Genomic DNA, 25,375 nt, shown 5'->3' with positions numbered 1-25,375 from the left:
TGTCTGACCCTTTCAGTGTGTGATGGAAAGATATGGAGGAAAATTCCCTCTGTGTCTGATCACGGGAGAGACTGATGTGATGGAGCAGAGAGAACTTCACTGTGGGTCGGACTCCCGGAGTGTGTGTTGGGATGGTGTGTAGGAAGCTTCTCCCCGTGTTTGTCCCCGGGATTGTGTGATAGGACGCTGTGGAGTGACCTTCAGTCTGTGTCTGACGCTATCAGTATATGAGCTTCCAATCTCTTTTGTCATTTCTGTCTGCGAAAGCGCAGGGATGTGGGGGTCTGGAGAATGCGCGTATCTGGGATGTTAGGAAGCGGTGTGTCAGCCAGGATGGGGATGGGAGTGAAGAGATCCTGGGGACCAGACACTATCAGACTGACATCCCTCAGTCTGGAGCTGAGACGCTGCTGTACCAGTGTGAGGAGCTCAGACCCATTATTGCATTTCACCGGGTGCGAGAGTCAGTCGTAAACCCCAGGACACTTCTTTCTCCTTTAATGAGAATCAAGTCCGACACCAAGACAGTAATTTACAGCGATTTATTGATTTCATCATGGGAAATGTAAATTAAACAGTGTGTGAAGTACTAACATGCAGGAATAAATAAGCTGCTCCCGTCTCACTCATAGTGACACAGAATTACCTGACCGGGGACAACGAGTGACAGATTGAATAATCAGTCCCGTTTCTCACCGTCACTCTGCATCGGGGAACCGATGATTATAAAATCACACTTCAGGGCCGTGTCCGAGATCGCTGCAGATCCAGGGTCACTGCCGAGGTATTTGTCAATTTAACATCGTTACATCGGCCAGACTGCCGAATGCACCGTCCTCAGCAAAGGCAGCAAAAGGATTCTCTCCCTGGATAATCCCACCCCGGGACACTGGACTCCCAGACTGAGCCCCAGCTCACCCGGGCTTTTCTTGTGTAATTCCCCACTTGGGGATTGGGGGAGCAATCGAACGCGGACACGAAGTGCCGCAGGACCAGAGGCGGAATTAAGTCACTGAGCAAATTGTCCCCATCCCGCGGGCGGGGATGTTCATACATTCAGATGTTCACACCATCACTGTCAGTCCGGGTCTGGGTTCCTGCAGAGATCTCAGTTCCTTCCTCCCGGTCTCACTGAACTGATTGTCCCCCAGGCTGAAACATATGGAAAGATATAGATGAAATAAACAGATTACACAACAGCGTTAGTAACAGGGGACTGGGGTTAATGTTTCAACAACACTCACAGACAAATATCACCAGAAAACCCGTGGATCTGCTGATATTTTAATACGTTGAACATTAATACAAACACTTACTCTATCTTCTTCAGACTCGGGTGGGTCAGTATGAGGACGCGGAGAGCGGGGACAGATCGGTCTGTGAGCGAGTTTGCTCCCAGGTCCAGCTCCGTCAGTGATGGGTTTGTACTGAGAGCGGAGATGAGATCCTTGGCACCAGAATCTGTGAGACCGACATCAATCAGCCTGGAGATGAGAGAGAGTGAGGGTGAGGGACACAGAGAGACAGGAGACGGTACAAATCCCCAGTGTTTATCAGTAACACAATTACTGATCACATTGATCAGAGTTAGAGGGAAGTAGTCGGCCGGAAGTTGTAGGAGGCGAGTAGCTGGGTGACTGTCAAGAGGAATGGAAATGCAAATAGGCAGTTAGAGCAGAGCACAGCTGTGGCCATTGCCCTCAAAAATAAGTATAGCGCTTTGAATACTTTCGTGGGTGTTGACCTCCCGGCGAAATGCCACGGCGACCAGTTACAGGCGCTGAGCATGGGTCCGTGGCGCAGAAGGGAAAGAGAGAAAAGAAGGGAACGGTAGTGATACGGGATTCATTAGTGAGTGGAACAGACAGGACACATGGATTGCTTCTTGCCTCGCAGGTGTCAGGTTTAGGGAGGTCTCAGATCGCGTCCGCAAAATTCTGGAGATAAAGGGAGAGCAGCCAGATGTCTTGCTACATATTAGTACAAATGACATAGGAAGCAAAAGTAAAGAGGTCCTGAGATGGGAGTTTACAGAGCTGGGTAGAAAACTGAGAAGCAGGACCTCCAGGCTGGTAATTTCTGGACTGATGCCTGTGCCAAGCGCCAGTGAGGGTAGAAATAGATTGATTTGGCAGATAAATGCGTGGGAAATAGTAAATAGTTGACGTTTCGGGCCTAGCCCCTTCATCAGGAGAGAAAAAAAAATGAGACATCAGAGGAAGAAGTGTGGGGGTGAAAGGGGTGGAAGAAGTGGTAGGTGATAGGAAAAACTGGGAGAGAGGGAGTAGTGAAGGGAAAAATTTCTTGGGATATAATTTCCTTAACGATTCTCGAAAGATCGTTGCTAATACCCCCACATCTCTTCAGCCACCTCTTTCAGATCTCTGGGGTGAACACCATCTGGTCCAGGTGACCTATTCACCTTCAGACCATCTCTGTTTCCCAAGAACCTTCTCCCGAGTAATGTAACTTTACACATTCTGACCACTGACTGTCATGGTCCGGTCCGCAAAGTCCGCATTCCAGTTCACGGTCCGGTCCATTGACCCTTGTTCCAGGTTTTCCTGTTTACCCCGTTTCTCTTGAGCACTCTAATTGAGGCACATTAGTCTAGTTTGGGCAGACTCATAAATACCTCCAGAGACCAGGGCTTGGCTGCTAGCCTGTTCTGTTCCCCTCCCTTGACTCTCTGCCTGGATACTTCGCCTGACTCTCTGCCTGCTCACCTAGCCTAGATACCCCGCCTGTATCCCTCGCCTGCACCTCTGTCTAGTTCAATCGCTGGAGCAAGATAAGGAACTGTCTGTTGTTGTTTTCAACTGTCTCTGTGTCCACGCCTCCACGAGGTAGGTCTGGCCGTTTGCTGCTACCTAGTGTTCGGATCTGTCGTTATACCCACGCCTTCGCTAGGTAGATCCGGCCGTTTGCCGGTACCTTGTGTTTGGAACTGTCTTGTCATATTCTGCGTTCTATGTAATGAGTCCCGGCACTACGTCCTGTTCCCAAGGAGGGGACCCGGCTCTATGTTCCGTGCTCCTGTCTCTTCCGATTCCAAGGCTCTGTGCTCCTGCCCCTTCCTGTCACTTACCTCCATCGGGTAAGCCAGGCCGATTGCCGTTACCCTGCGGTTGGTTCTGTTCCTTACTGTTCCATACCTCTGTCGGGTTGAGTCCTGCGTACTGCCCAGGAGTTGCCTCGAAGTACCCTTGCCCTGTCATGTCCTCGTCTGGTCTTCAAATACACAAGACTCAAGATTCAAAACCCTAGCTCAAGCCTTAAGACCCCAAACTTGTCACCTTGCTCAGGCCTCAAGACCCCAAGCCTGTCTCCAAGCTCTAGCCTCAAGTCCCCAGCCTCCAGTCCTGCAGTCATGTCATGGCCTTGCCTGGTTCTGGGGCTCGAGCCTGAGGCAAGACCCAGGTTCTGGGTCCTTGACCAGTCCCTGGCTCTGAGTCGAAGCCCAGGCTCCTAGTTCATAATTCCATGTCCTGGTTCCAATATCCTAGTCAAGTCCTAGCCCAGGCCTTGTATCCTTGTCTCGCCCCGGGCCTGTGTCATGTCCAGCGTCCTTTCTTCTCCAGTTCCCTTGCTTGCTTAACTCTGGTCCTAGTCTTGTTCCTAGTACATCAGTGTCTGTGTGTTGCATTTGGGTTTGTTCCTAGCGCCCTCCTTGTGACACTGACATCTGGGACTTCCATATTCCTGCCAGTGTCTTCGACAGATAAGAGTGATGTACAATACTTATTCACTTCATCTGCCATCACCTGGCACCCCCACCCCATTACTACCTCTCTAGTATCATTTTTGAGAGGTTTGCTATCCACTTCCGCCTCTCTTTTACACTCTATGTACTTGAAGAAAAAATTGGTATCCTCTTGAATATTACTGGCTAGCTCACCAATGTACTCAATCTTTTCCTTCTTAATTACTTTAGTTGCATTCTGTTGGTTTGTAAAAGCTTCCCAATCCTCTGACTTCCTAGCAATTTTTGCTCTATGCCCTCTCTTTGGTTTTTTGTTGTCTTTGGTTTCTCTTATCAGCCATAGCTTTGTCCCCTTAACTTTAGAGTACTACTTCCTCTTTGTGATGTGTTCATCCTCTGCCTTCTGAATTGTTTCCAGAAATTCCAGCCATTGTTGCTCTGTTTTCATCCCTGCCCATGTTCTTTTCAAATCAATTTGACCAATATTTTTGTCTCATGCCTCTCCAATTCTCTTTATTCCACATCTGACTTGACCTTCTCCTTCTCTAATGTCAGAATGAGTTTGATCATATTATGATCACTTGCCCCTAAGGGCTCTTTGAACTTAATTGACTTGATTAATTCCGGTTCATTACAACACCCAATCCAGAATAGCTGTTCCCCAACCACAAGCTGCTCTAAAAAAAAATCTTGTAGGCATTCTGGGAATTCCTCCTTTTCAGACCAACACCATCTTAACTTTCCTAATCACCAGCATGATAATTCCCCATGACTATTGTAACATTGCCCTTTTGGCACGCAATTTCTATCTCGCATTGTAATTTGTGGAACACATACTTACTGCTGTTTGGAGGTCTCTATACAATTGTGTGGGCACGTGGCCAGATGGTTAAAGCATTCGACTAACGATCTGAAAGTCTTGATTTCGAGCCCCAGCTCAGGCAGCGTGTTGTGTCTTTGAGCAAGGCACTTAATCACACAGTACTCTGCGACGACACTAGTGCCAAGCTGTATGGGTCCTAATGCCCTTCCCTTGGACAACATCAGTGTCGTGGAGAGAGGAGACTTGCAGCATGGGCAACTGTTGGTCTTCCATACAACCTTGCCCAGGCCTGCACCCTGAAGAGTGAAGACTTTCCAGGCGCAGATCCATGGTCTCGTAAGACTAACGGATGTCTTTATACAATTCCCATCAGGGATTCTTTTTACATTTGCTGTCCCTTAATCCTACCCACAGATTCTACAGCTTCCAACCCTATGCCACTTATTTCTAAGGATTTTATTTAATATTTTACCGGTTAAACTAATTTAGCAGGGGGATGGGAACTGGAATGATAGAGCAGAGGAAGGGGAAAACAGAAATAAATCTAATATAGTGAGCAGTAAAGATGTCAGGAAAGACAGGCAAGTGATGGGGCAAATTTGTAGCCATTCGGATGAGTTGCAGTGCAATAAAGTTTAAGTGAAATCAAAGCAAAAGGTACCAAATACTGGTCTGAAGGTGTTATACTTAAGTGCACGCAGCATAAAGAATAAGGTGGATGATCTTCTCGTACAGCTAAAGAATGGCAGGTATGATACTGTGGCCATCACTGAGACGTGGCTAAAGGATGCATATCTCTGGGAGCCGAACGTCGAAGATTACACGGTGGATAGGAGGGAAGGCAGAGGGGGAGGCGTGGCTTAATTGGTAAGAAATGATATTAAATCATTAGAAAGAGGTGATATAGGATCGGAAGGTGCAGAATCTTTATGGATTGAGTTAAGAAATAGCAGGGGTAAAAGGACCCTGATGGCAGTTATTTATAGGCCTCCAAACAGCTGCAGTGATGTGGACTACAAATTACAACAGGAAATTCAAAAGGCTTGTCAGAAGGGCAGTGTTATGATAATTGTGGGGGATTTTAACATGCGAGTGGATTGGGAAAATCAGGTCGGCACTGGATCGCAAGAGAGAGAATTTGTAGAATGTCTGCAAGATGGCTTTTTAGAACAGCTTGTTGTTGAGCCCACTAGGGGATCGGCTGTACTGGATTGGGTATTGTGTAATGAACCGGAGGTGATTAGAGAGATTGAGGTGAAGGAACCCTTAGGAGGCAGTGATCATAGCATGGCTGAGTTCACTGTGAAATTAGACAAAGAGAAGCCGAAATCCGATGTGTCGGTATTTCAGTGGAGTAAAGGAAATTATAGTGGCATGAGAGAGGAACTGGCCAAAGTTGACTGGAAAGGGACACTGGTGGGAAGGACGGCAGAGCAGCAGTGACTGGAGTTTATGCGAGAAGTGAGGAAGGTGCAAGACAGGTATATTCCAAAAAAGAAGAAATTTTCGAATGGTAAAAGGACGCAACCGTGGCTGACAAGAGAAGTCAAAGCCAAAGTTAAAGCAAAGGAGAGGGCATACAAGGAAGCAAAAATTAGTGGGAAGACAGAGGATTGGGAAGTTTTTAAAAGCTTACAAAGGGAAACTAAGAAGGTCATTAAGAGGGAAAATATGAACTATGAAAGGAAGCTAGCAAATAATATCAAGGAGGATACTAAAAGCTTTTCCAAGTATATAAACAGTAAAAGACAGGTGAGAGTAGATATAGGACCAATAGAAAATGATGCTGAAGAAACTTTAATGGGAGATAAGGAGATGGCAGAGGAACTGAAAGAGTATTTTGCATCAGTCTTCACTGAGGAAGACATCAGCAGTGTACCGGACACTCGGTGGTGGCAGGGAAGAGAAGTGTGCGCAGTCACAATTACAACAGAGAAAGTACTCAGGAAGCTGAATAGTCTAAAGTTAGATAAATCTCCCGGACCAGATGGAATGCACCCTTGTGTTCTGAAGGAAGTAGCTGTGGAGAAAACGGAGGCATTAGCGATGACCTTTCAAAGGTTGATAGATTCTGGCATGGTTCCGGAAGACTGGAAGATTGCAAATGTCACTCCGCTATTTAAGAAGGGGGCAAGGAAGCAAAAAGGAAATTATAGACCTGTTAGCTTGACGTCGGTGGTTGGGAAGTTGTTGGAGTCGATTGTCAACGATGAGGTTACAGAGTTCCTGGAGGCATATGACAAGATAGGCAGAACTCAGCATGGTTTCCTTAAAGGAAAATCCTGCCTGACAAACCTATTGCAATTTTTTGAGGACATTACAAGTAGGCTAGACAAGGGAGATGCAGTGGATGTTTTCTATTTCGATTTTCAGAAGGTCTTTCATAAGGTGCCACACATGAGGGTATTTAACAAGATGAGAGCCCATGGAATTACTGGAAAGTTACACACATGGATAGAGCGTTGGCAGATTGGCAGGAAACAGAGAGTGGGAATAAAGGGATCCTATTCTGGTTGGCTGCCGGTTACCAGTGGTGTTCCACAGGGGTCCGTGTTGGGCCGCTTCTTTTTACATTGTACATCAACGATTTGGATTATGGAATAGATGGCTTTGTGGCTAAGTTTGCTGATGATACGAAGATAGGTGGAGGGGCCGGTAGTGCTGAGGAAATGGAGAGTCTGCAGAGAGACTTGGATAGATTGGAAGAATGGGCGAAGAAGTGGCAAATGAAATACAATTTTGGAAAGTGTATGGAAGAAATAAACGGGCAGACTATTATTTAAATGGGGAGAGAATTCAAAGTTCTGAGATGCAACGGGACTTGGGAGTCCTCGTACAGGATACCCTTAAAGTTAACCTCCAGGTTGAGTCGGTGGTGAAGAAGGTGAATGCAATGTTGGCATTCATTTCTAGAGGAATAGAATGTAGGGGCAGGGATGTGATGTTGAGTCTCTGTAAGGTGCTGGTGAGACCTCACTTGGAGTACTGTGGGCAGTTTTGGTCTCCTTATTTAAGAAAGGATGTGCTGACGTTGGAAAAGGTACAGAGAAGATTCACTAGAATGATTCCGGGAATGAGAGGGTTAACATATGAGGAACGTTTGTCCGCTCTTGGACTGTATTCCTTGGAGTTTAGAAGAATGAGGGGAGACCTCATAGAAACATTTCGAATGTTAAAAGGAATGGACAGAGTGGATGTGGCAAAGTTGTTTCCCATGATGGGGGAGTCTAGTACGAGAGGGCATGACTTAAGAATTGACGGGCGCCCATTCAGAACAGAGATGCGAAGATTTTTTTTTTATCCAAAGGGTGGTGAATCTGTGGAATTTGTTGCCACGGGCAGCAGTGGAGGCCATGTCATTGGGTGTATTTAAGGCAGAGATTGATAGGTATCTGAGTAGCCAGGGCATCAAAGGTTATGGTGAGAATCCGGGGGAGTGGGACTACATGGGAGAATGGATCAGCTCATGATAAAATGGCAGAGCAGACTCAATAGGCCGAATGGCCGACCTCTGCTCCTTTGTCTTATGGTCTTAAGGTTTACTTACAAACATACAATCAAGTGGCAAATATCATGTACCAGTATCTTGCTTTAAAATACAAACTTATGAATGCCCTTCACCACTTCATAAAGGCACCATAAATTCCATATAACCGTAGAACACAACAGCACAGTAAACAGCCCATTCCACCCTACTAGTCTGTGCCGAAACTTTATTCCACTCGTCCCATTGGCCTACACATACTCCATAACTCTCCAGACCTCTCCCATCCATGTACCTATCCAATTTATTCTCAAAATATGAGTGATCCCGCATTAACCACATAAGATGGCAGCTCGTTCCAGACTCTCCCCATTCTCTGAGTGGAGAAGTTCCCACTAAATCTTTCAACTTTCGCCCTAAAGCCATGTTCTCTCATATTTATCTCTCCTAATCTAAGTTGAAAGAGCCTGCTCGCATCTATTCTGTCTATACCCCTCATAATTTTGTAAACCTCTATCAAATCTCCCCTCATTCTTGTACGTTCCAAGGTTTAAAGTCCTAACCTGTTCAATTTTTCCCTGTAACTCAACTCCTGAAGACCTAGCAACATTCTAGTAAATCTTTTTTGCACTGTTTCAAACTTACTGATATCCTTCCCATAGTTAGGTGACAAGAACTGCACACAATATTCCAAATTTGGCATCACCGATATCTTACACAACCTCAGAATAACATCCCAACTCCTATACTTCTTTACAAACCTGTCTACCTGTGACGCCAATTTCAGGGAATTATGTGTCTGAACTGTACAGATTGGATGGGTTGCACCTGAACTCCAGAGGGAACACTATCCTTGCAGGTAGATTTGCTAACATGGTTCGGGAGGTTTTAAAGTAATTTGCAAAGGGGATGGCACCCGGAGCGATAGAGCAGTGGATGAAGTGCATGGAATAAAGCGAGATCTAAGAGATAGAGAGGATGTGAGGAGAGAGAAGCAGAATAAATGGTGTACAGGTAGTAAGGTAGATGGTCTAAAGTGCGTATACTTCAATGCAAGAAGCATCAGGAACGAAGGTGATGAACTGAGAGCTTGGATACAAACATGGAATTATGATGTAGTGGCCATTACAGAGACTTGGCTGGCACCAGGAGACGAATGGATTCTCAATTTTCCTGGATTTCAGTGCTTTCAAAGGGATAGAGTGGGGTGGGGGGGAAAGGGGAGGAGGGGTGGCATTACTGGTCAGGGATAACATTACAGCTACAGAAAAGGTGGGTAATGTAGCAGGATCCTCTTTTGAGTCAGTATGGTGGAAATCAGAAGCAGGAAGGGAGCAGTTACTCTATTAGGAGTATTCTATAGGCCCCCTGGTAGCAGCGGAGATACAGAGGAGCAGATTGGGAGGCAGATTTTGGAAACCTGCAAAAATAACAGGGTTGTTATCATGGGTGACTTTAACTTCCCTAACATTTTTTGGCACTTGATTAGTTACCATGGCTTAGACGGGGCAGAGTTTGTTAAATGTGCCCAAGACGGATTCCTGTCACAGTATGTTGACAGGACGACTGGGGGAAAGCGATACTAGATCTAGTATCAGGTAACGAACCGGGTCAGGTCACAGATATCTCAGTGGGTGAGCATCTGGGGGACAGTGACCAGCGCTCCCTGGCCTTTAGCATTTGCATGGAAAAGGATGGAATTAGAGAGAACAGGATTTTTTTAATTGGGGCAGGGCAAATTATGAGTCTATAAAGCTAGAACTTGCTGGTGTGAATAAGGATGATGTTTTTGCAGGGAAATGTACTATGGACATGTGGTCGATGTTTAGGGATCTCTTGCAGGATGTTAGGGATAAATTCGTCCCAGTGAGGAAGATAAAGAGTGGTAGGATGAAGGAACCATGGGCGACAAGTGAGGTGGAAAATCTAGTCAGGTGGAAGAAGAGGTTTAGGAGGCAAGGATCAGATGGGTCTATTGAAGAATATAGGACAGCAAGAAAAGAGCGTAATAAGGGGCTGAGAAGAGCAAGAAGGGGGCATGAGAAGGCCTTGGCGAGTAGGGTAAAGAAAAACCCCAAGGCATTCTTCAATTATGTGAAGAAAAAAAGGATGACAGGAGTGAAGGTAGGACCGATTAGGATAAAGGTGGGAAGATGTGCCTGGAGGCTGTGGAAGTGAGCGAGGTCCTCAATGAATACTTCTCTTTGGTTTTCACCAATGAGAGGGAACTTGATGATGGTGAGGACAATATGAGTGAGGTTGATGTTCTGGAGCATGTTGATATTAAGGGAGAGGAGGTGTTGGAGTTGTTAAAATACATTAGGACAGATAAGTCCCCGGGGCCTGACGGAATATTCCGCCGGCTGCTCCACGAGGCGAGAGAAGAGATTGCTGAGCCTCTGGCTAGGATCTTTATGTCCTCGTTGTCCATGGGAATGGTACCAGAGGATTGGAGGGAGGCGAATGTTTTCCCCTTGTTCAAAAAAGGTAGTTGGGATAGCCCGGGTAATTGTAGGCCAGTGAGCCTTACATCTGTGGTGGGAAAGCTGTTGGAAAAGATTCTTAGAGATAGGATCTATGGGCATTTAGAGAATCATGGTCTGATCAGGGACAGTCAGCATGGCTTTGTGAAGGGCAGATCGTGTCTAACAAGCCTGATAGAGTTCTTTGAGGAGGTGACCAGGCATATAGATGAGGGTAGTGCAGTGGATGTGATCTACATGGATTTTAGTAAGGCATTTGACAAGGTTCCACATGTAGGCTTATTCAGAAAGTCAGAAGGCATGGGATCCAGGGAAGTTTGGCCAGGTGGATTCAGAATTGGCTTGCCTGCAGAAGGCAGAGGTTTGTGGTGGTGGAGGGAGTACAGACTGATTGTAGGGTTGTGACTAGTGGTGTCCCACAACGATCAGTTCTGGGACCTCTACTTTTCGTGATTTTTATTAACGACCTGGATGTGGGGGTAGAAGCGTGGGTTGGAAAGTTTGCAGACGACACAAAGGTTGGTGGTATTGTAGTTAGTGTAGAGGATTGTCGAAGATTACATAGGGACATTGATAGGATCCAGAAGTGGGCTGAGAAGTGGCAGATGGAGAACAACCCGGAGAGGTGTGAGGTGGTACACTTTGGAAGTAGAAACTCCAAGGCAGAGTACAAAGTAAATGGCAGGATACTTGGCTGTCTGGAAGAGCAGAAGGATCTGGGGGTACATGTCCACAGATCCCTGAAAATTTCTTCATAGGTAGATAGGGTAGTTAAGGAACCTTATGGGGTGTTGGCTTTCATAAGTCGAGGCATAGAGTTTAAGTGTCGCGGGGTAAAGATGCAGCTCTATAAAACTCTGGTTAGGCCATATTTGGAATACTGTGTTCAGTACTGTTCACCTCACTGCGGAAGGATGTGAAAGCATTGAAAAGGGTACAGAGGAGACTTACTAGGATGATGCCTGATTTAGAGAGTATGCATTGTGATCAGAGATTAAGGGAGCTAGGGCTTTACTCTTTGGAGACAAGAAGGATAAGAGGAGACATCATAGACGTATACAAGATATTAAGAGGAATTGATAGAGTGGACATCCAGGGCCACTTCCCCAAGGCACAACTGCTCGGTACAAGAGGACATGGATTTAAGCTAAGGGGTGGGATTTTCAAGGGGGATATTAGAGGAAGGTTGTTTACTCAGAGAGTAGTTGGTGCGTGGAATGCACTGCCTGAGTCAGTGGTGGAGGCAGATACATTAGTGAAGTTTGAGAGAGTACTAGACAGGTATATGGAGGAATTTAAGGTGGGGGGTTATCTGGGAGGCAGGGTTTGAGGGTCGGCACAACATTGTGGGCCGGAGGGCCTGTACAGTGCTGTACTATTCTATGTCTATGTTGTGGCCTTCACTGAATTATGGCTGAAGGACTGTTGCAGTTGGGTGCTGAATGTCCAAGGTTACACGTTGTATCGGAGAAATAGCAAGGTAGTCAGAGGGGAGGCGTGCCTCTACTGGTAAATAATGGCATCAAATCAGTAGAAAGATGCAACATAGGATCAGAAGATATTGAATCCTTGTGGGTTGAGTTAAGAAACTGCAAGGTTAAAAAGGACCTGAAAGGCAGTTGTATACAGGCCTCCCAACAGTGGCTGGGAGGTGGACCACAGATTACAACAGGTATGAGAAACGGGAGTCAAAAGGGCAATATTATGATAGTCATGGGATATTTAAACATGCAGGTCGATTGGGAAAATCTGGTTGGTAACGGATCTCAAGAGATTGAGTTTGTTGAATGCCACAGATTGCTTTATAGAGCAGTTTGTCGTTGAGCCTACGAGGGGAGCAGCTGTACTGGATTGGGTGTTATGTAATGAACTGGAGGCGATTAGGGAGCTTAAGGTAAAAGAACCCTTAGGAATCAGTGATCACAATATGATTGAGTACAACCTGAAATTTGAGAGGGAGAAAGCAATGTCTGACATAGCAACATTTCAGAGAAGTAAGGGGAACTTCAGTGGTATGAGAGAGAGTTGGCCAACGTAAATTGGAAGGAGTTGTTGGCAGGGATGTCCGCAGAGCAGCTATGGCGTGCATTTATCTGAAATATGAGAAAGGCGTAGGACATGTGTATTCCAAAAGTGAAGAAATGCTTCACTTGGCAAAATAGTACCAGCGTGGCTGACAAAGGAAGTCAAAGCTAATGTAGAAACAAAAGTGAGGGCATACAACACAGCAATAAAATAATGGGAATATTGAATAATGGAAGTTTTAAAACCTGGAAATATGGAGGATTGGGAAGTTTTAAAATCTACAGAGACAAATAAAAAGAATCATTAGAAGGGAACAGAAGAAATATGAAAGCGACCTAGCAATAGTATCAACGTGAATAGTAGAAACATATTCAAATGTGTATAAATTAGGTGAGATGAGAGTGGATATAGGACTGTTAGAAAATGAGACAGGAGAAATAAAAAGGTAGGACAAGGAGATTAAATAAATATTTTACATCAGTCTTCACAGTAGTGTTCCAGGTGTTGTGGTGTGTTAAGAAAGGGAAATGGGTGAATTTACTATTACAAGGGAGAAGTTGCTCAAAAAGCTGAAAGACATAAAGGTACATATCACCCGGACGAGATGAACTGCACCCTAGGGTTCTGAAAAAGGTAGCGTTAGAGATTGTGGCGCTATTAGAAATAATCTTTGAAGAATCATTAGACTCTGGCATGCTGTCAGAGGACTGAAAAATTGCAAATTTCACTCCACTTTTTAAGAAAGGAGGAAGGCAGCAGAGAGGAAATTATAGATCAGTTAGCCTGACCTCAATGTTTGGGAAGATGTTATTGTCGATTGTTAAGGATGAGATGGTGGAGTACATGCTGACAAAGGACAAAATAGGACAAAGTCAGCATGGTTTCATGAAGGGAAAATGCTGCCTGACAAACCTGTTGGAATTCTTTGAGGACGTTACACGTAGGATAGATAAAGGGGTTGCAGTGGATGTTGTATGTTTGGACTTTTAGAAGGACTTTGACAAGGTGCCAGATATGAGGATGCTTACCAAGCTAGAATCCCTTGGTATTGCAAAGAAGTTACTCAGATGGTTAAAACATTGGCTGATTGGAAGAAGACAGTGAGTGGGAATAAAGTGATCCTTGTCTGGTTGGCTGCCAGTAACTACTGCTCCGCAGGGTTCCATGTTGGGACCACTTCATTTTATGCTGTATATAAATGATTTAGACAATGAAATAGATGGTTTTTGCCAAATTTTCAGATGATACAAAGATTGGTGGAGGGGCAGGTGGGTAGGATAAGAAAGGTCATAGACAGATTAAGAAACTGGGCAAGAAAGTGGCAAATGAAATATAATGTTGGAAAATGGATAGCCATGCACTTTGGTAGTAGAAATAAAAGTGTGGACTATTTTCTGAACGAGGAGAAAATCCAAAAATCCGAGAGGCAAAGAGACTAAGGAGTCCACGTGCAGAACATCCTGAAGGGTGACTACGAGGAATTCTGCAGATGCTGGAAATTCAAGCCACACACATCAAAGTTGCTGGTGAACGCAGCAGGTCAGGCAGCATCTCTAGGAAGAGGTAAAGTCGACGTTTCAGGCCGAGACCCTTCGTCAGGACTGACTGAAGGAAGAGCTAGTAAGAGATTTGAAAGTGAGAGGGGGACATCCTCTGCCCGCCAGAGAAAGCAGGATCTCCCGGTGGCCACACCTTTTAATTCCACGTCCCATTCCTATTCTGATATGTCTATCCACGGCCTCCTCTACTGTAAAGATGAAGCCACACTCAGGTTGGAGGAACAACACCTTTTATTCCGTCTGGGTAGCTTCCAACCTGATGGCATGAACATTGACTTCTCAAACTTCCGCTAATGCCCCACCTCCCCCTCGTACTCCATTCATTATTTAATTGTGTACACACATTCTTTTACTCTGTCTATATTTTCTCCCTCTGTCCCTCTCACTATAACCCCTGCACATCCTCTGGGCTTTCCCCCCTTCCCCCTTTTCCTTCCCCGAGGCCTCCTGTCCCATGATCTTCTCATATCTCTTTTGTCAATCACCTGTCCAGCTCTTGGCTCCATCCCTCCCCCTCCTGTCTTCTCCTATCATTTAGAATCTCCCCCTCCCCCTCCCACTTTCAAATGTCTTACTAGCTCTTCCTTCAGTTAGTCCTGACGAAGGGTCTCGGGCCGAAACGTCGACTGTACCTCTTCCTAGAGATGCTGCCTGGCCTGCTGCGTTCACCAGCAACTTTGATGTGTGTGGTCTGACGAGTGACTTGCAGTTTGAGACGGTAGCGAGGAAGGCAAATGCAACATTAGCGTTCACCTCAAGATGTCCAGAATGTAATGCTGAGACTTTATAAGGCCCTCTCCTTGATTACTGTGTACAGTTTTGGGCTCCTCATAGAAACATAGAAAACCTACTGCCCAATACAGGCACTCCATCTTAGAAGAGATTTGCTGGCATTGGAAAGGGTCGAGAGGAGGTCCACAAGGATGATTCCAGGAATGACAGGGTTATCATACGAAGAACGTTTGATGGCTGTTGGTCCGTACTGGTTGGAATTTAGAAAGCTGAGGTGAGATCTCATTGAAACGTTTCAAAGTTGAAAGGACGAGACAGAGTAGAAATGAAAAGATGCCTCCGTGCTGGGACAGTCTAGCATAAGAGGCACGGCCTCACGATGGAGGAGCGTCCATTCAAAATAGGGATGCGGATTCCTTTCTTTATCAGAGAGTGGTGAATTTGTGAAATCTGTAGCCACGTGCAGCTGTGGAGGTCAGCTCCTTTGGTGTATTTAAGGCAGTGATTGACAGGTTCGTGAATGGCCATGACATCAAAAGTTACAGCAGGTTAGGCCAGGAAATGGGGTTGTGGAAGAGAAAAAAGTATCAGCCATAAATGAGTGGCGGAGCACACTCAATGGGCCAAATGTTCAAATATTGCTCCCCTTACTTATCGTCTTGTTAAAGTTCAGTGTCAGACATCCAGTGACTGTAAACACAATCTTTCACTGTCTGGTACTTACACAAGTTCCCGTATTGTACACTCCGGGTTTCTCAGAGCTGCAGACAGCAGTTCCACTCCTGAATCTCCCAGTTTATTATCATTCAGGTACAGCACCGTCAGTGATTGATTTGTAGTCAGAGCGGAGGCGAGATCCTCGGCACCAGAACCTGTGAGACCGACATTGCCCAGCCTGGAGATGAGGAAGAGTGAGGGTGAAGGACAGAGAGAGAGACAGGAGACGGTACAAATCCCCAGTGTTTATCAGTAACACAATTACTGATCACATTAATGTTCAGTGTCAGGCACCCAGTGACTGTAAACACAATCTCCCACAGTCTGGTACTTACCTCAGTTTCTGTATTTTACACTCTGGGTTCCTCAGAGCCGCAGACACCAGTTTCACTCCTGAATCTTCCAGGTTATTTTTGCTCAGGTTCAGCTCCGTCAGTGATGGGTTTGCACTGAGAGCAGAGGCGAGATCCTCGACACCAGATTCTCTGAGACTGACACTCTCCAGCCTGGAGATGGGAGAGAGTGAGGGTGAAGGACACAGACAGACAGGAGACGGTACAAATCTCCAGTATTTATCAGTAACACAATTACTGATCACATTAATGTTCAGTGTCAGACACCCAGTGACTGTAAACACAATCTCCCACAGTCTGGTACTTACCCCAGTGTCTGTATTTTACACCCCGGGTTCCTCAGAGCAACAGACAACATTTTCACTCCTGAATCTCCCATTTGATTAAAACTCAGGATTAGCTCCGTCAGTGATGTGTTTGCACTGAGAGAGGAGACGAGATCGTCGACAGCAGAATCTGAGATTCTGACACCCCTCAACCTGGAGATAAGAGAGAGTGAGGGTGAGGGACACAGAGAGATAGGAGACAGTACAAATCCCGTGTTTATCAGTAACACAATTACTGATCACATTAATGTTCAGTGTCAGATTCCCAGTGACTGTAAACACAGTCTCTCACCGTTTGGTATTTACCCCAGTTTCCGTATTTTACACTCCGGGTTCCTCAGAGCCGCAGACACCAGTTTCACTCCTGAATTTCCCAGTTTATTCGCCCCAAGTCTAAACACAAACAGACAAATTGATGAACAAAGTGATTCAAACTGTGGGTCTGAGGGAATTTCTCTCACTCGGATATTTCAGGAAACATTAAACCCTTCAGTAAATCACTGATCAGAGTTCCCATCACTGTCAATGTCCCTCACTGCCCAGCTCCAGGCTATTCACCGAATGTCAGTAATTTAGTCTGTCGGTGTGACCCCGCAAACTCCACATATTCTGTCTCACTCCCTGATGTTCAAAAAAAGTGTTACTGACATGAGAATGTTGGGAGGGGCAAGGTTGAAGGGTAGACGAAAGTCCCACAGTGAGGATGATTTGCGAATTTGAAAATGTCGATGGGATATTTCCACAGAACGTATAGGAGATGGGAGGTCGGTAACAGAGCTCCACCAGGAGGTTAGGGGATTGAGATGAAAGTCGGAAGGGGCAGGAAAGAGCGATCCCCATAGGAGGAAGGGGAATGCGAATCAGAGTTAGCACAGGAAGAAGGAGTGTAGGGAAGAGCGATCCCCACGGGAGGAAGGGGTTGGGGAGGTCACAGAGGAGGCTATCCCACGAGACGACGGGATGCAGCGATAGGCTGAACGGATGGGGTGTGTCTGAATTTACTCCCACAATCGGGAAAGGATATGCACCCATGGGGTCTGGGTATCTGATAGTGAGCGCAGTCACACAGTTGGACTGATGGTGATAGTCACACATGAGGAAGGGGAGGGGAGGACAATCTCACAATGGTAATTCTCTCCCTCTCACTGGGACAGTCCGTTGGCGGTCTCTTGTCCCTCACTGGGAAGAGGGTGTGAAGCTTTGACCCAACTGCTGCAGTCAGTGTCGGTCTGGGTGTCAGTAACAGTGATCAGGAACATTGTGAATGGACGTGTCACAAGCAGTGAGAAACACAGCCATTCCTGTGATTTACTACCATTAAACCAATGGCCGTTGTTCACTGATTTGATGAAGCCTCCAACATCCATTCACAATTAATCACAGAGCCACCCCATTTCTGGGGAATGACTGATCGATTCCCTGGTCACTTGTCAGAATTCTACACAATCTGATTTACTACAGTTTTACCCAAATTCATTTACATTGAAACAACGCAATGGGACAGTTTCACAGTTCAGAGTGAGAGATTAATAGAGTTACCCCAACTCCTGGCACTTGTGCAGCCCGGGTCCCAGCCGCTGGATTCCTTCACTCTGAATGTGGCAGCTCTGCAAGTCGAGGTGTTTTATTGTATCACAGAGTCCGATGACATGAGACAGGACCGCGCAGTCAATCGGGGTCAGCGTCATTCCACTGAAGGAAAGTGTTTTCACAGATCCCAGTGCGGCCTGAGCCAGTCCACGATTCTGAGACTCAAACAGGTAGTGCAATGTGTTCAGGAGGCTCCTTTTACCAGCTTCACTCTTCGTGTTTCCACTCTGGCGTTTAACCTCCTCCTTCACCCAGTCAATCACCTGGCAGGTTGTTTCATGAGGAAATGGACCCAGAAACTCCTCCAGGCCCCGAGCTGTCATTGGGTTGGAGAGACCAGCAACAAAACGGAGAAATACCTCAAATCGCCCATCTGTCGTGCTGTGGGCTTCAGGGAGGAGTTTCAGGATATCCCCGGGATTTAGAGTCAGGAATTGTGCGACTGCAGCTGCAAACTCTTGGATGGTGAGGTGTGGGAATGTGTACACCACACACCGGCCAGAATCCTCTCTCTCCAAAAGCTCCATCAGGAACCCAGACAGGAACTGGGAAGGCTGCAGATTGTAGTTGATCAAATCACCATCGGTAAACACAATCTTCTTCTCAGATACTCCTCTGAAGGCCATCTGACCAACCCTGAGTAACACATCACGGGGGTTCTCAATCTCACGGCCATGGTTTTTCAGGATGTTGTAAATATAGTAGGAATACAGTTGGGTGATGGTCTTGGGAACTCGCTGCGGGTCCCTGACTCTTTGTGTGAAGAAGGGGCCCAGTGCCAGAGCGAGGATCCAGCAGTAGGAGGGGTTGTAGCTCATGGTGTACAGGATCTCGTTCTCCTTCACGTGTTTGAAAACAGCTTCTGCCACCGTCCGATCTTCAAAATACCTGATGAAATATTCCTTTCGTTCCTCTCCAAGAAATCCCAGGATTTCAGCCCAGATACCGATCTTCGCCTTTTCCAATAAATGTAACGCAGTGGGACGGGTGGTCACCAGCACTGAACACCCTGGGAGCAGCTTGTGCTGGATTAAACTGTACACAATGTCAGACACTTTGCAACGGAATTCAGGGTCTAGGCACTGGTGCTGAGGTTCTGTGTCTCTCCAACTGTCAGCAAAATCAATTTTGTCCTTGAATTCATCCAAACCATCGAATATAAACAGCAACCTCTCTGGATTATTCCACAATGTTTCCAGAACATTCCTCAGGTATGGATAGAAAAACAGCACCAGGTTCGAGAGGTTTATTATGCAATTGATAGTGTTTAGCTCTCGGAATTTGAAACTGAAGACAAACTGGAACTGTTGGTATATTTTCCCCGTGGCCCAGTCATAAACAATCTTTTGTACCATTGTTGTTTTCCCGATCCCCGGGACTCCGGCCACTGCTGCCGAACTCCCAGATTTGGATTTACTCCGGGAAAAGTTGCTCTGGATCAACTGATGAGTCCGGATTTTTTCCAGCTCTCTGCGGAGATGTTTTTCTGTCCACTCCTCGTGGTCTCTGCCTCTTGCCAGCAGCTCATGTTCCACCAGTCTCCGATCTCGAACAGTAGAAATGACCGTGAGCTCAGCGTATCGATCAACCAGCTGGAAAACCTTCACCTTCTCCCTCATCAGGATCGTGTTCACTCTCAGTGTTTCAGTTTGTGCCCGCAGAGTCTCCTTGTGTTTCTGCTGAACATCTTCCATGGGAACAGAGAGTGGACAAACTGTCAGATGCCTCAACTCAGAACTCAGTATTTAAGCACACAAGGGTTAGCTCAAAGCTATTGCATTAATTGAATTCTTCGATGGATGTTCGTACAGTAAAGTAAATTGGGTTAACAGACTCCTGACTGGACACAGGGTCCTGGTCTAGATAAACACCGATCATCACATTTCCACATTAATTTTGCTGTGAAGGTGAGTATTTCCCTGGTTGTATACTAACCCCGGACTGTCCCGCACTGGACACCTTCTCACTACTGTCACAGCTGCCATTGTTCCTGTACACGAACATTGAAAGCTCAGTGTTGATGTGGCATATGGAGATGGAGGAAATGGTAGTGTGCATTCTCTCAAAGGAGCAGGTCGGGGAATCACAGCTCCCCACCCCCTCACTGATTCAAAATACAAAGTATAGTTGTTGATCAGCACGTGTACTGTGGGTCGGTGGTTGGTGGAGAAAATGTCAATGTCTTGTTCAGAAAATTGAGACAGTCAGCATTTTGACACAAAACGCAGTTTTCCCCTTCCAGAATCAGAGATGCTGCTCAGCTCACTGAGTCCCTGAAGGAAATGGTATGAGACGACAGATCTGCAGTCTCGTGTCTCTTAAAGAGTGTGTGTTGTAAATACTCAACAGATTCAAGATTCAAGATGGATAAGCGTAAAGGAGAAGGAAATAATTGCTATTGCGGACCTGATGTAGGACAAAAAAAAACTCAGATAAAGAACAGAGAGGCCTGGCCTACATAAACAGCAGGTCCTCAGATTCCAAATTAACTGTGCTGTGAAGGTGAATATTTCCTTGATATTTTACTGATTTCCGACTGTCCCATAAACGGCACCCTCCCAATACTGCCACAAATATCATATTCTTGTGGAAGAAAAGTTTAATCCCCAGTGCTAATGTGACATATGAACTGAGAAAGAAGTGTAGTGGGCATTCTGTCCAAGGACTAGGTCTGGGAATCACATCTCCCGCAATACGCTCCTCTCTGATGTTTAATTATATATATATATATATATATAAAACACTACTGCATGTCAGTCAGCTCCTGTACGCCAGGGGGAGCCATTGTAAAGATCTTGGCAAGCATCGTGGACAGTGAGCGTTTCTATATCAAACATCAATATTTTCATCTGCCTACAACCACTACAAATGCTGCACAACTCACTGGGTTGCTCCAGAAGATCGTTTGTGTCTCCTAAAGAGGATGCGTGGAAATACTCAACAGGTCTGACAACATCTGAACAGAAAGGTACACAGTGGATGCTCTAGACCTATGATGCAAAGGGAACGAACATCTTAAAGAGCAGGATGATTTCTAATCCTGATAGCACTCCGGTAAAACCTCCTGCTCCCTGTACAAGGACTCCTCATTCTTCCTGTAATGGGAGACAGAATTGTTCGCATAATCCAAGTGCAGACAAGTCAAAGTTTTACCAAATTTTTACACAGTTGTAACATAAAGATCGGTATACTCAGTGGTCCGCCTAATGAAGGGGGATATGCGGCCATGTCCTCTCTGACGTGTTGTCACATTCACGGAGCTATGGAGATTGACACCAAAATCCCTCCGTACATCTTTGATGTCAGTGTCCTGACATTCACTCCATACTTCCACAATGCATGTCACCTGCTGAATGTCCCCCAATTTAAATTCCCCACAGCCCCATAGTGCACAAGCTGCAGATTTATTATTTTTCACAACAATCTCAGAACTGGAGTTTTGCTCACAGCTCCGAAAACCTCTTCCAGTGAAACCCGAGCACCTTGGAGGTTCACATCCCAGTACAGCTTCTCCTCCCGTTGGACAATACACATAATTGTCCAAGGGCAGATCTCGCCAGAGAAACTCCTAAAATATTCCTGCATTAAGGAAAGATGAGGAAGAACATTTTATATCCTCAAAAACAGAAGGAACATTAAAATTACCCACTACAACACACTGTTTTTGCATCTTTCCAGACTTTGCCTGCATATCAGTTCCTCTATTTCCTGATGTTCTACTGAGAGATGTTTAGTAAAGACCCATCGGTGATTGTATCTGTCTTATGGTTGAACTCTCCCCATATTGTAGAGATGCTTGACCTCCCCAATGTGTCCTCTCTGAATGCAGCTTTCAAATTCCCCAGATCAGTTATTAAGCTACCCCAACCACTTTTCCTCGCCCTTAAATCTGAAATATGGGAATTCTGAAAGATGGAGCTGCGAATTCTGTCTCTCTCAATCAAGTCTTCATAAAGGCAACAACATCACACTTCCATGTGCTGATGCACTCTCAAGGCCCAACTACCTGACCCACAACACTCTCTCCACTGAACTAAACAATTCAGATCCAGCTATCCCATCATGTTTATTTAGCCGGCCCTGCCAGCCTGTCTTACCATAAGTCTTATTAGCCCAAATTGCAACTTCCATCGACTAGACTGAAGATAATGTAGCTGGACAAGTGTTTGGAGTGTCAGTGGGAGAGCATTCTGGATATAAGGTCATCTGTCTTAGTTTTGGAAAGGGATGGCGATGCCCCGAGTATTGAGAACCTTAAGGCAGATATTAGTGTAAGACAGGGTCTGGATGAAGTGTGGGAACTGTCACTTGCAGCCATGCTACAGCTGAAGAGAGACTCTTAAAAGGGTGAACTCGAGAAGCTCAAGATGCTGGAAATCCAAAATGCTGGCGGAACTCCAAAGCAACTTACAAATGAGTTGCACGAGCTCAGCAGGTGAGGCAGCTTCAATGGGAATGAGTAAGAGGTCTGCCAGTCCAATAGGTCGGGACCTCGCCAGGGGTGTGTGGGTCTCTATTCAATGTATTCGGGTGAAATAGGAAAACATTGATGTTGACATGGTTACTTTAGACAATGTGACAGTGGTAGAAATGAAGTTCTTCAATAACCAAGGATTGAACTTGTTTCGAATTCAGAAATATGTGTGGGAATTTCACTGCCATGTCTGCTTCCTTAGCAAACAACATGAAGAACAGTGAATAACAAGTTTGCAGGCAATTTGTAGGGATTTACCAAATCCATGGTGCAGGGAAACTGAAGGGCTTTTTCTCTAAATATGGACTGGAAAAGCATTAACAGAGGCGACAGAGACGTGAGAGTTTTGTAAACTTCCTGATTCAACTATTCTGGTCCCAAATGAAAATTAACATCTTTGGAAATTGTTTATGGAACTGAATGGAGGCTGAATCATGGTTCTGGCCAAGATTTCTTATGTATCTGTTCAAGAGCTTCGAGTAATCAGATAAAATATGGGCTGATGCAATATTGATAATGTTTACAATATGTGTTTTCTTCGCCCTCTCCTCTGTTAAATGTGCATTTGTGTGATCCAATTCAGTCTGTAGTTAGGAATCCTCACAATCTCTTGAGCCCATGCGCTGCTCTGTGCTCCAGTCTTACTGAGACGATGTGCTTACCGATGTAGTGAGCTTCTCATCCAGACGGTCACAATTTAATTAATTGCAATATTGTTTATAGGTATTTTCAGTCCTTTCCAGCTTCCTTCCCAGAATCCCACAACCCTCGGTTTCCCTGTCCCAATTCCCATCTCTCACCCTTCCACAGTGTCCGTCACATAACACCGGCACACATGAATGTCAGTTTCTGCGGACTGAGCAGAGGATTTTGTCCCGAATCTCACCCTCACTAACACCGTCTCCTGATGGACTTCCCAGGATTATTGATTTGGAAATTAAACTGGGTAACAGTATCACTGTTTGAACTGAGGGAGTGCCGGTGTGAACAGAGTGGGGTTCATATGCTGCTCCGGCGTTGAACAGACTAGTTGGGGTGTTATCTGCTTTTCTCATTAAATGGAAACCGTCATTGTCATTCTCTGACGTGAACTTCAATTGACTCCCAACTCTAAAAATGATGACCTGTGGGATGTAAGAGAATTTAGAAAAGCGATTTAGGCTGAGGGCTGTTCCGGGGATTGGACGGCTGTAAGGGATTGATTTTCCGTTTCACGATAAAGAAAATGAAAAACAAAATCAGCTTTTCACTCTTCCAGATCATCTTATTTTCCACTCTGACCCCGGTGGAAGGAGCTTTAGTTGCAGAACCCAGAGAGGTGTGATCCCTTTCAGCAACCCCGCCCCCTAACTCTTCGAATTCTACCTCATAGTGTCCTCTGAAAGCTCTCCCTCCAGCAAACATTTTCCATGTGTGTCATTGTGCTATGTTGCAAACATTTATCTGGTCAAATTCACATGGCTCAACAACAATATGGCCCTACACAATATCAACCATTGGTGGAAACAACTGTTTCTTCACTTACCTTTCAGCTCACCGGGAATCGTCGGTATGGATTGATGGACCGGAACACAACCTGCTCGGATTAAAAAAATTAAGGAATTGAAAATTGTAAAATTATTAAGTGTGTGATGTTTGAATCCAAAACTAAATTAATATCTGGTATTATCTCACCATGTGCCTGTATTTCTTTCAGTATTTTGTCCAACTTTGGAACACCAATCCGCATTTTGACAAAGGTTTCCCACATCACCCTCCGGGCGCGGGAGCCTTTCTCCATCACCAGGCTCAGGAGGAGTTTAGAACTGTCCGCCCGCTCTCCCTTATCAGCGAGATCAGAGATTTTCTGTGAAGAGTAACAGTGAACATATTGGGGACTGACAGATTCACACAGAGAATGAGGAGTAAATGATGTGCTCTGTAACGGGATCACACTGAGCAGTCACCCGGACGGGTGCTGATCCTGTCTGGACACGGACTGTACATTCTGAGTGCAGAGAACACGGAGGGACATTCACCGTGAACCTGGTCTGCCAGTCAATGAGATCCTGGCTGGTCTGTGACCGCTTCATTGATGTGGCTCCAAATCCATAAATAATTCCTCACCGGATTTGATGGTGTAGAACAAAAATCAGAAAATAATGATCGCAGAGGAAGAAAGAAGTCAGGGGAGATTTTATAACAGTGAGCAGTTGCAGAGAAGTTGCAGAAAAGGTGACGTAATTCATCTCCTTAATCAACCTGTTCCAACATGACAGCGGATTACCGGCTGACACCTGACGCCTTTCCTTTGCCTTTTCCAGTGAAGGTTTATTCAGTGATTACACTTTACAACATGGCAGTATTCCCCGATCCACACTGTTTGCAGTTATAGATTGTAACACAATCATCTCCACCCAGAACAGAACACACTCCAGCTCCCGCGGCACCCACTGATGATGTCCCGGTTCTCAATGACATCCTGCCGTCACGCTGCACGGTCTTCCCAAACCGAAACCTCCTGTCATATTTCCATTTAGTACTGTAAACTCACACAACTGTTACCTGCTCAACTCAGTCTGAACACTGAGCAGCCACCCACCAGTCCGCGGGGTCTTTTCACCCCTTTCTATCACTGGTTCAGACTCACATGTTTGTAATTGCATGTACAGTATTTATTTTCCAGCTGTTTGTTTATCTAATTTCATATCCGATGAGTCAGAGTTCCGACACCCATCAGTCCTGTGATGTGTGAAAATTCAAACCCATTCTCCCTCCCACTCACCCGATGTTCCTCTCCACTGAACTGATTCTCGGCCGTTAACGCCAGGCTCACTCCGTGCACCCCTCCTTCCATCGCCTGCTCCAGCCTGTCCCGGTAGAAATCCGTCAACTGCAGCAGCTGGAAATTGTTCCAGCTTGCCAGGAGCTCAGTGATCGCTGAGCTCGGATCTGTGAAGGAAAATGGGGAAACAATTGAATAAATTATCAACGTCCCATTAGACAGCAACTTTCTCTCAGGAAACTAAAATTGGTAAATTGGTCATGGAACACAATCCGAGATGGGAAGGGGTAGACAGGTGTGGGGCTGCGGATGAGGAGAATGGATGCGGCCAGGGGGTCGGAG

At 45.7% G+C, this 25,375-nt stretch overlaps 1 protein-coding gene across 2 annotated transcripts in view; it reads right to left on the bottom strand.

Annotated features, from left to right (window-relative positions):
* Positions 1 to 539: 539 nt before the first annotated feature.
* Positions 540 to 25,375, bottom strand: part of LOC140208631 (NACHT, LRR and PYD domains-containing protein 3-like) — a 38,712-nt gene continuing 13,876 nt past the window's right edge. For both annotated transcript variants that reach the window (XM_072277454.1, XM_072277455.1), the window contains exons 3-12: positions 25,034 to 25,200; positions 23,944 to 24,115; positions 23,795 to 23,845; positions 17,745 to 19,482; positions 16,512 to 16,598; positions 16,188 to 16,358; positions 15,862 to 16,032; positions 15,534 to 15,704; positions 1,317 to 1,484; positions 540 to 1,152 (exon numbers count right to left, since the gene is read on the bottom strand). In XM_072277454.1, coding sequence (XP_072133555.1) covers positions 1,065 to 1,152; positions 1,317 to 1,484; positions 15,534 to 15,704; positions 15,862 to 16,032; positions 16,188 to 16,358; positions 16,512 to 16,598; positions 17,745 to 19,482; positions 23,795 to 23,845; positions 23,944 to 24,115; positions 25,034 to 25,105 — 2,889 coding nt within the window. In that variant the 5' untranslated portion in view covers positions 25,106 to 25,200 and the 3' untranslated portion in view covers positions 540 to 1,064. The remainder of the gene's footprint in view (positions 1,153 to 1,316; positions 1,485 to 15,533; positions 15,705 to 15,861; positions 16,033 to 16,187; positions 16,359 to 16,511; positions 16,599 to 17,744; positions 19,483 to 23,794; positions 23,846 to 23,943; positions 24,116 to 25,033; positions 25,201 to 25,375) is intronic.

This window comes from Mobula birostris, chromosome 13 (assembly GCF_030028105.1).
Source record: "Mobula birostris isolate sMobBir1 chromosome 13, sMobBir1.hap1, whole genome shotgun sequence".
NCBI classification, from domain to species: domain Eukaryota; kingdom Metazoa; phylum Chordata; class Chondrichthyes; order Myliobatiformes; family Myliobatidae; genus Mobula; species Mobula birostris.
This window is presented reverse-complemented; position numbering and strand designations above follow the sequence as displayed.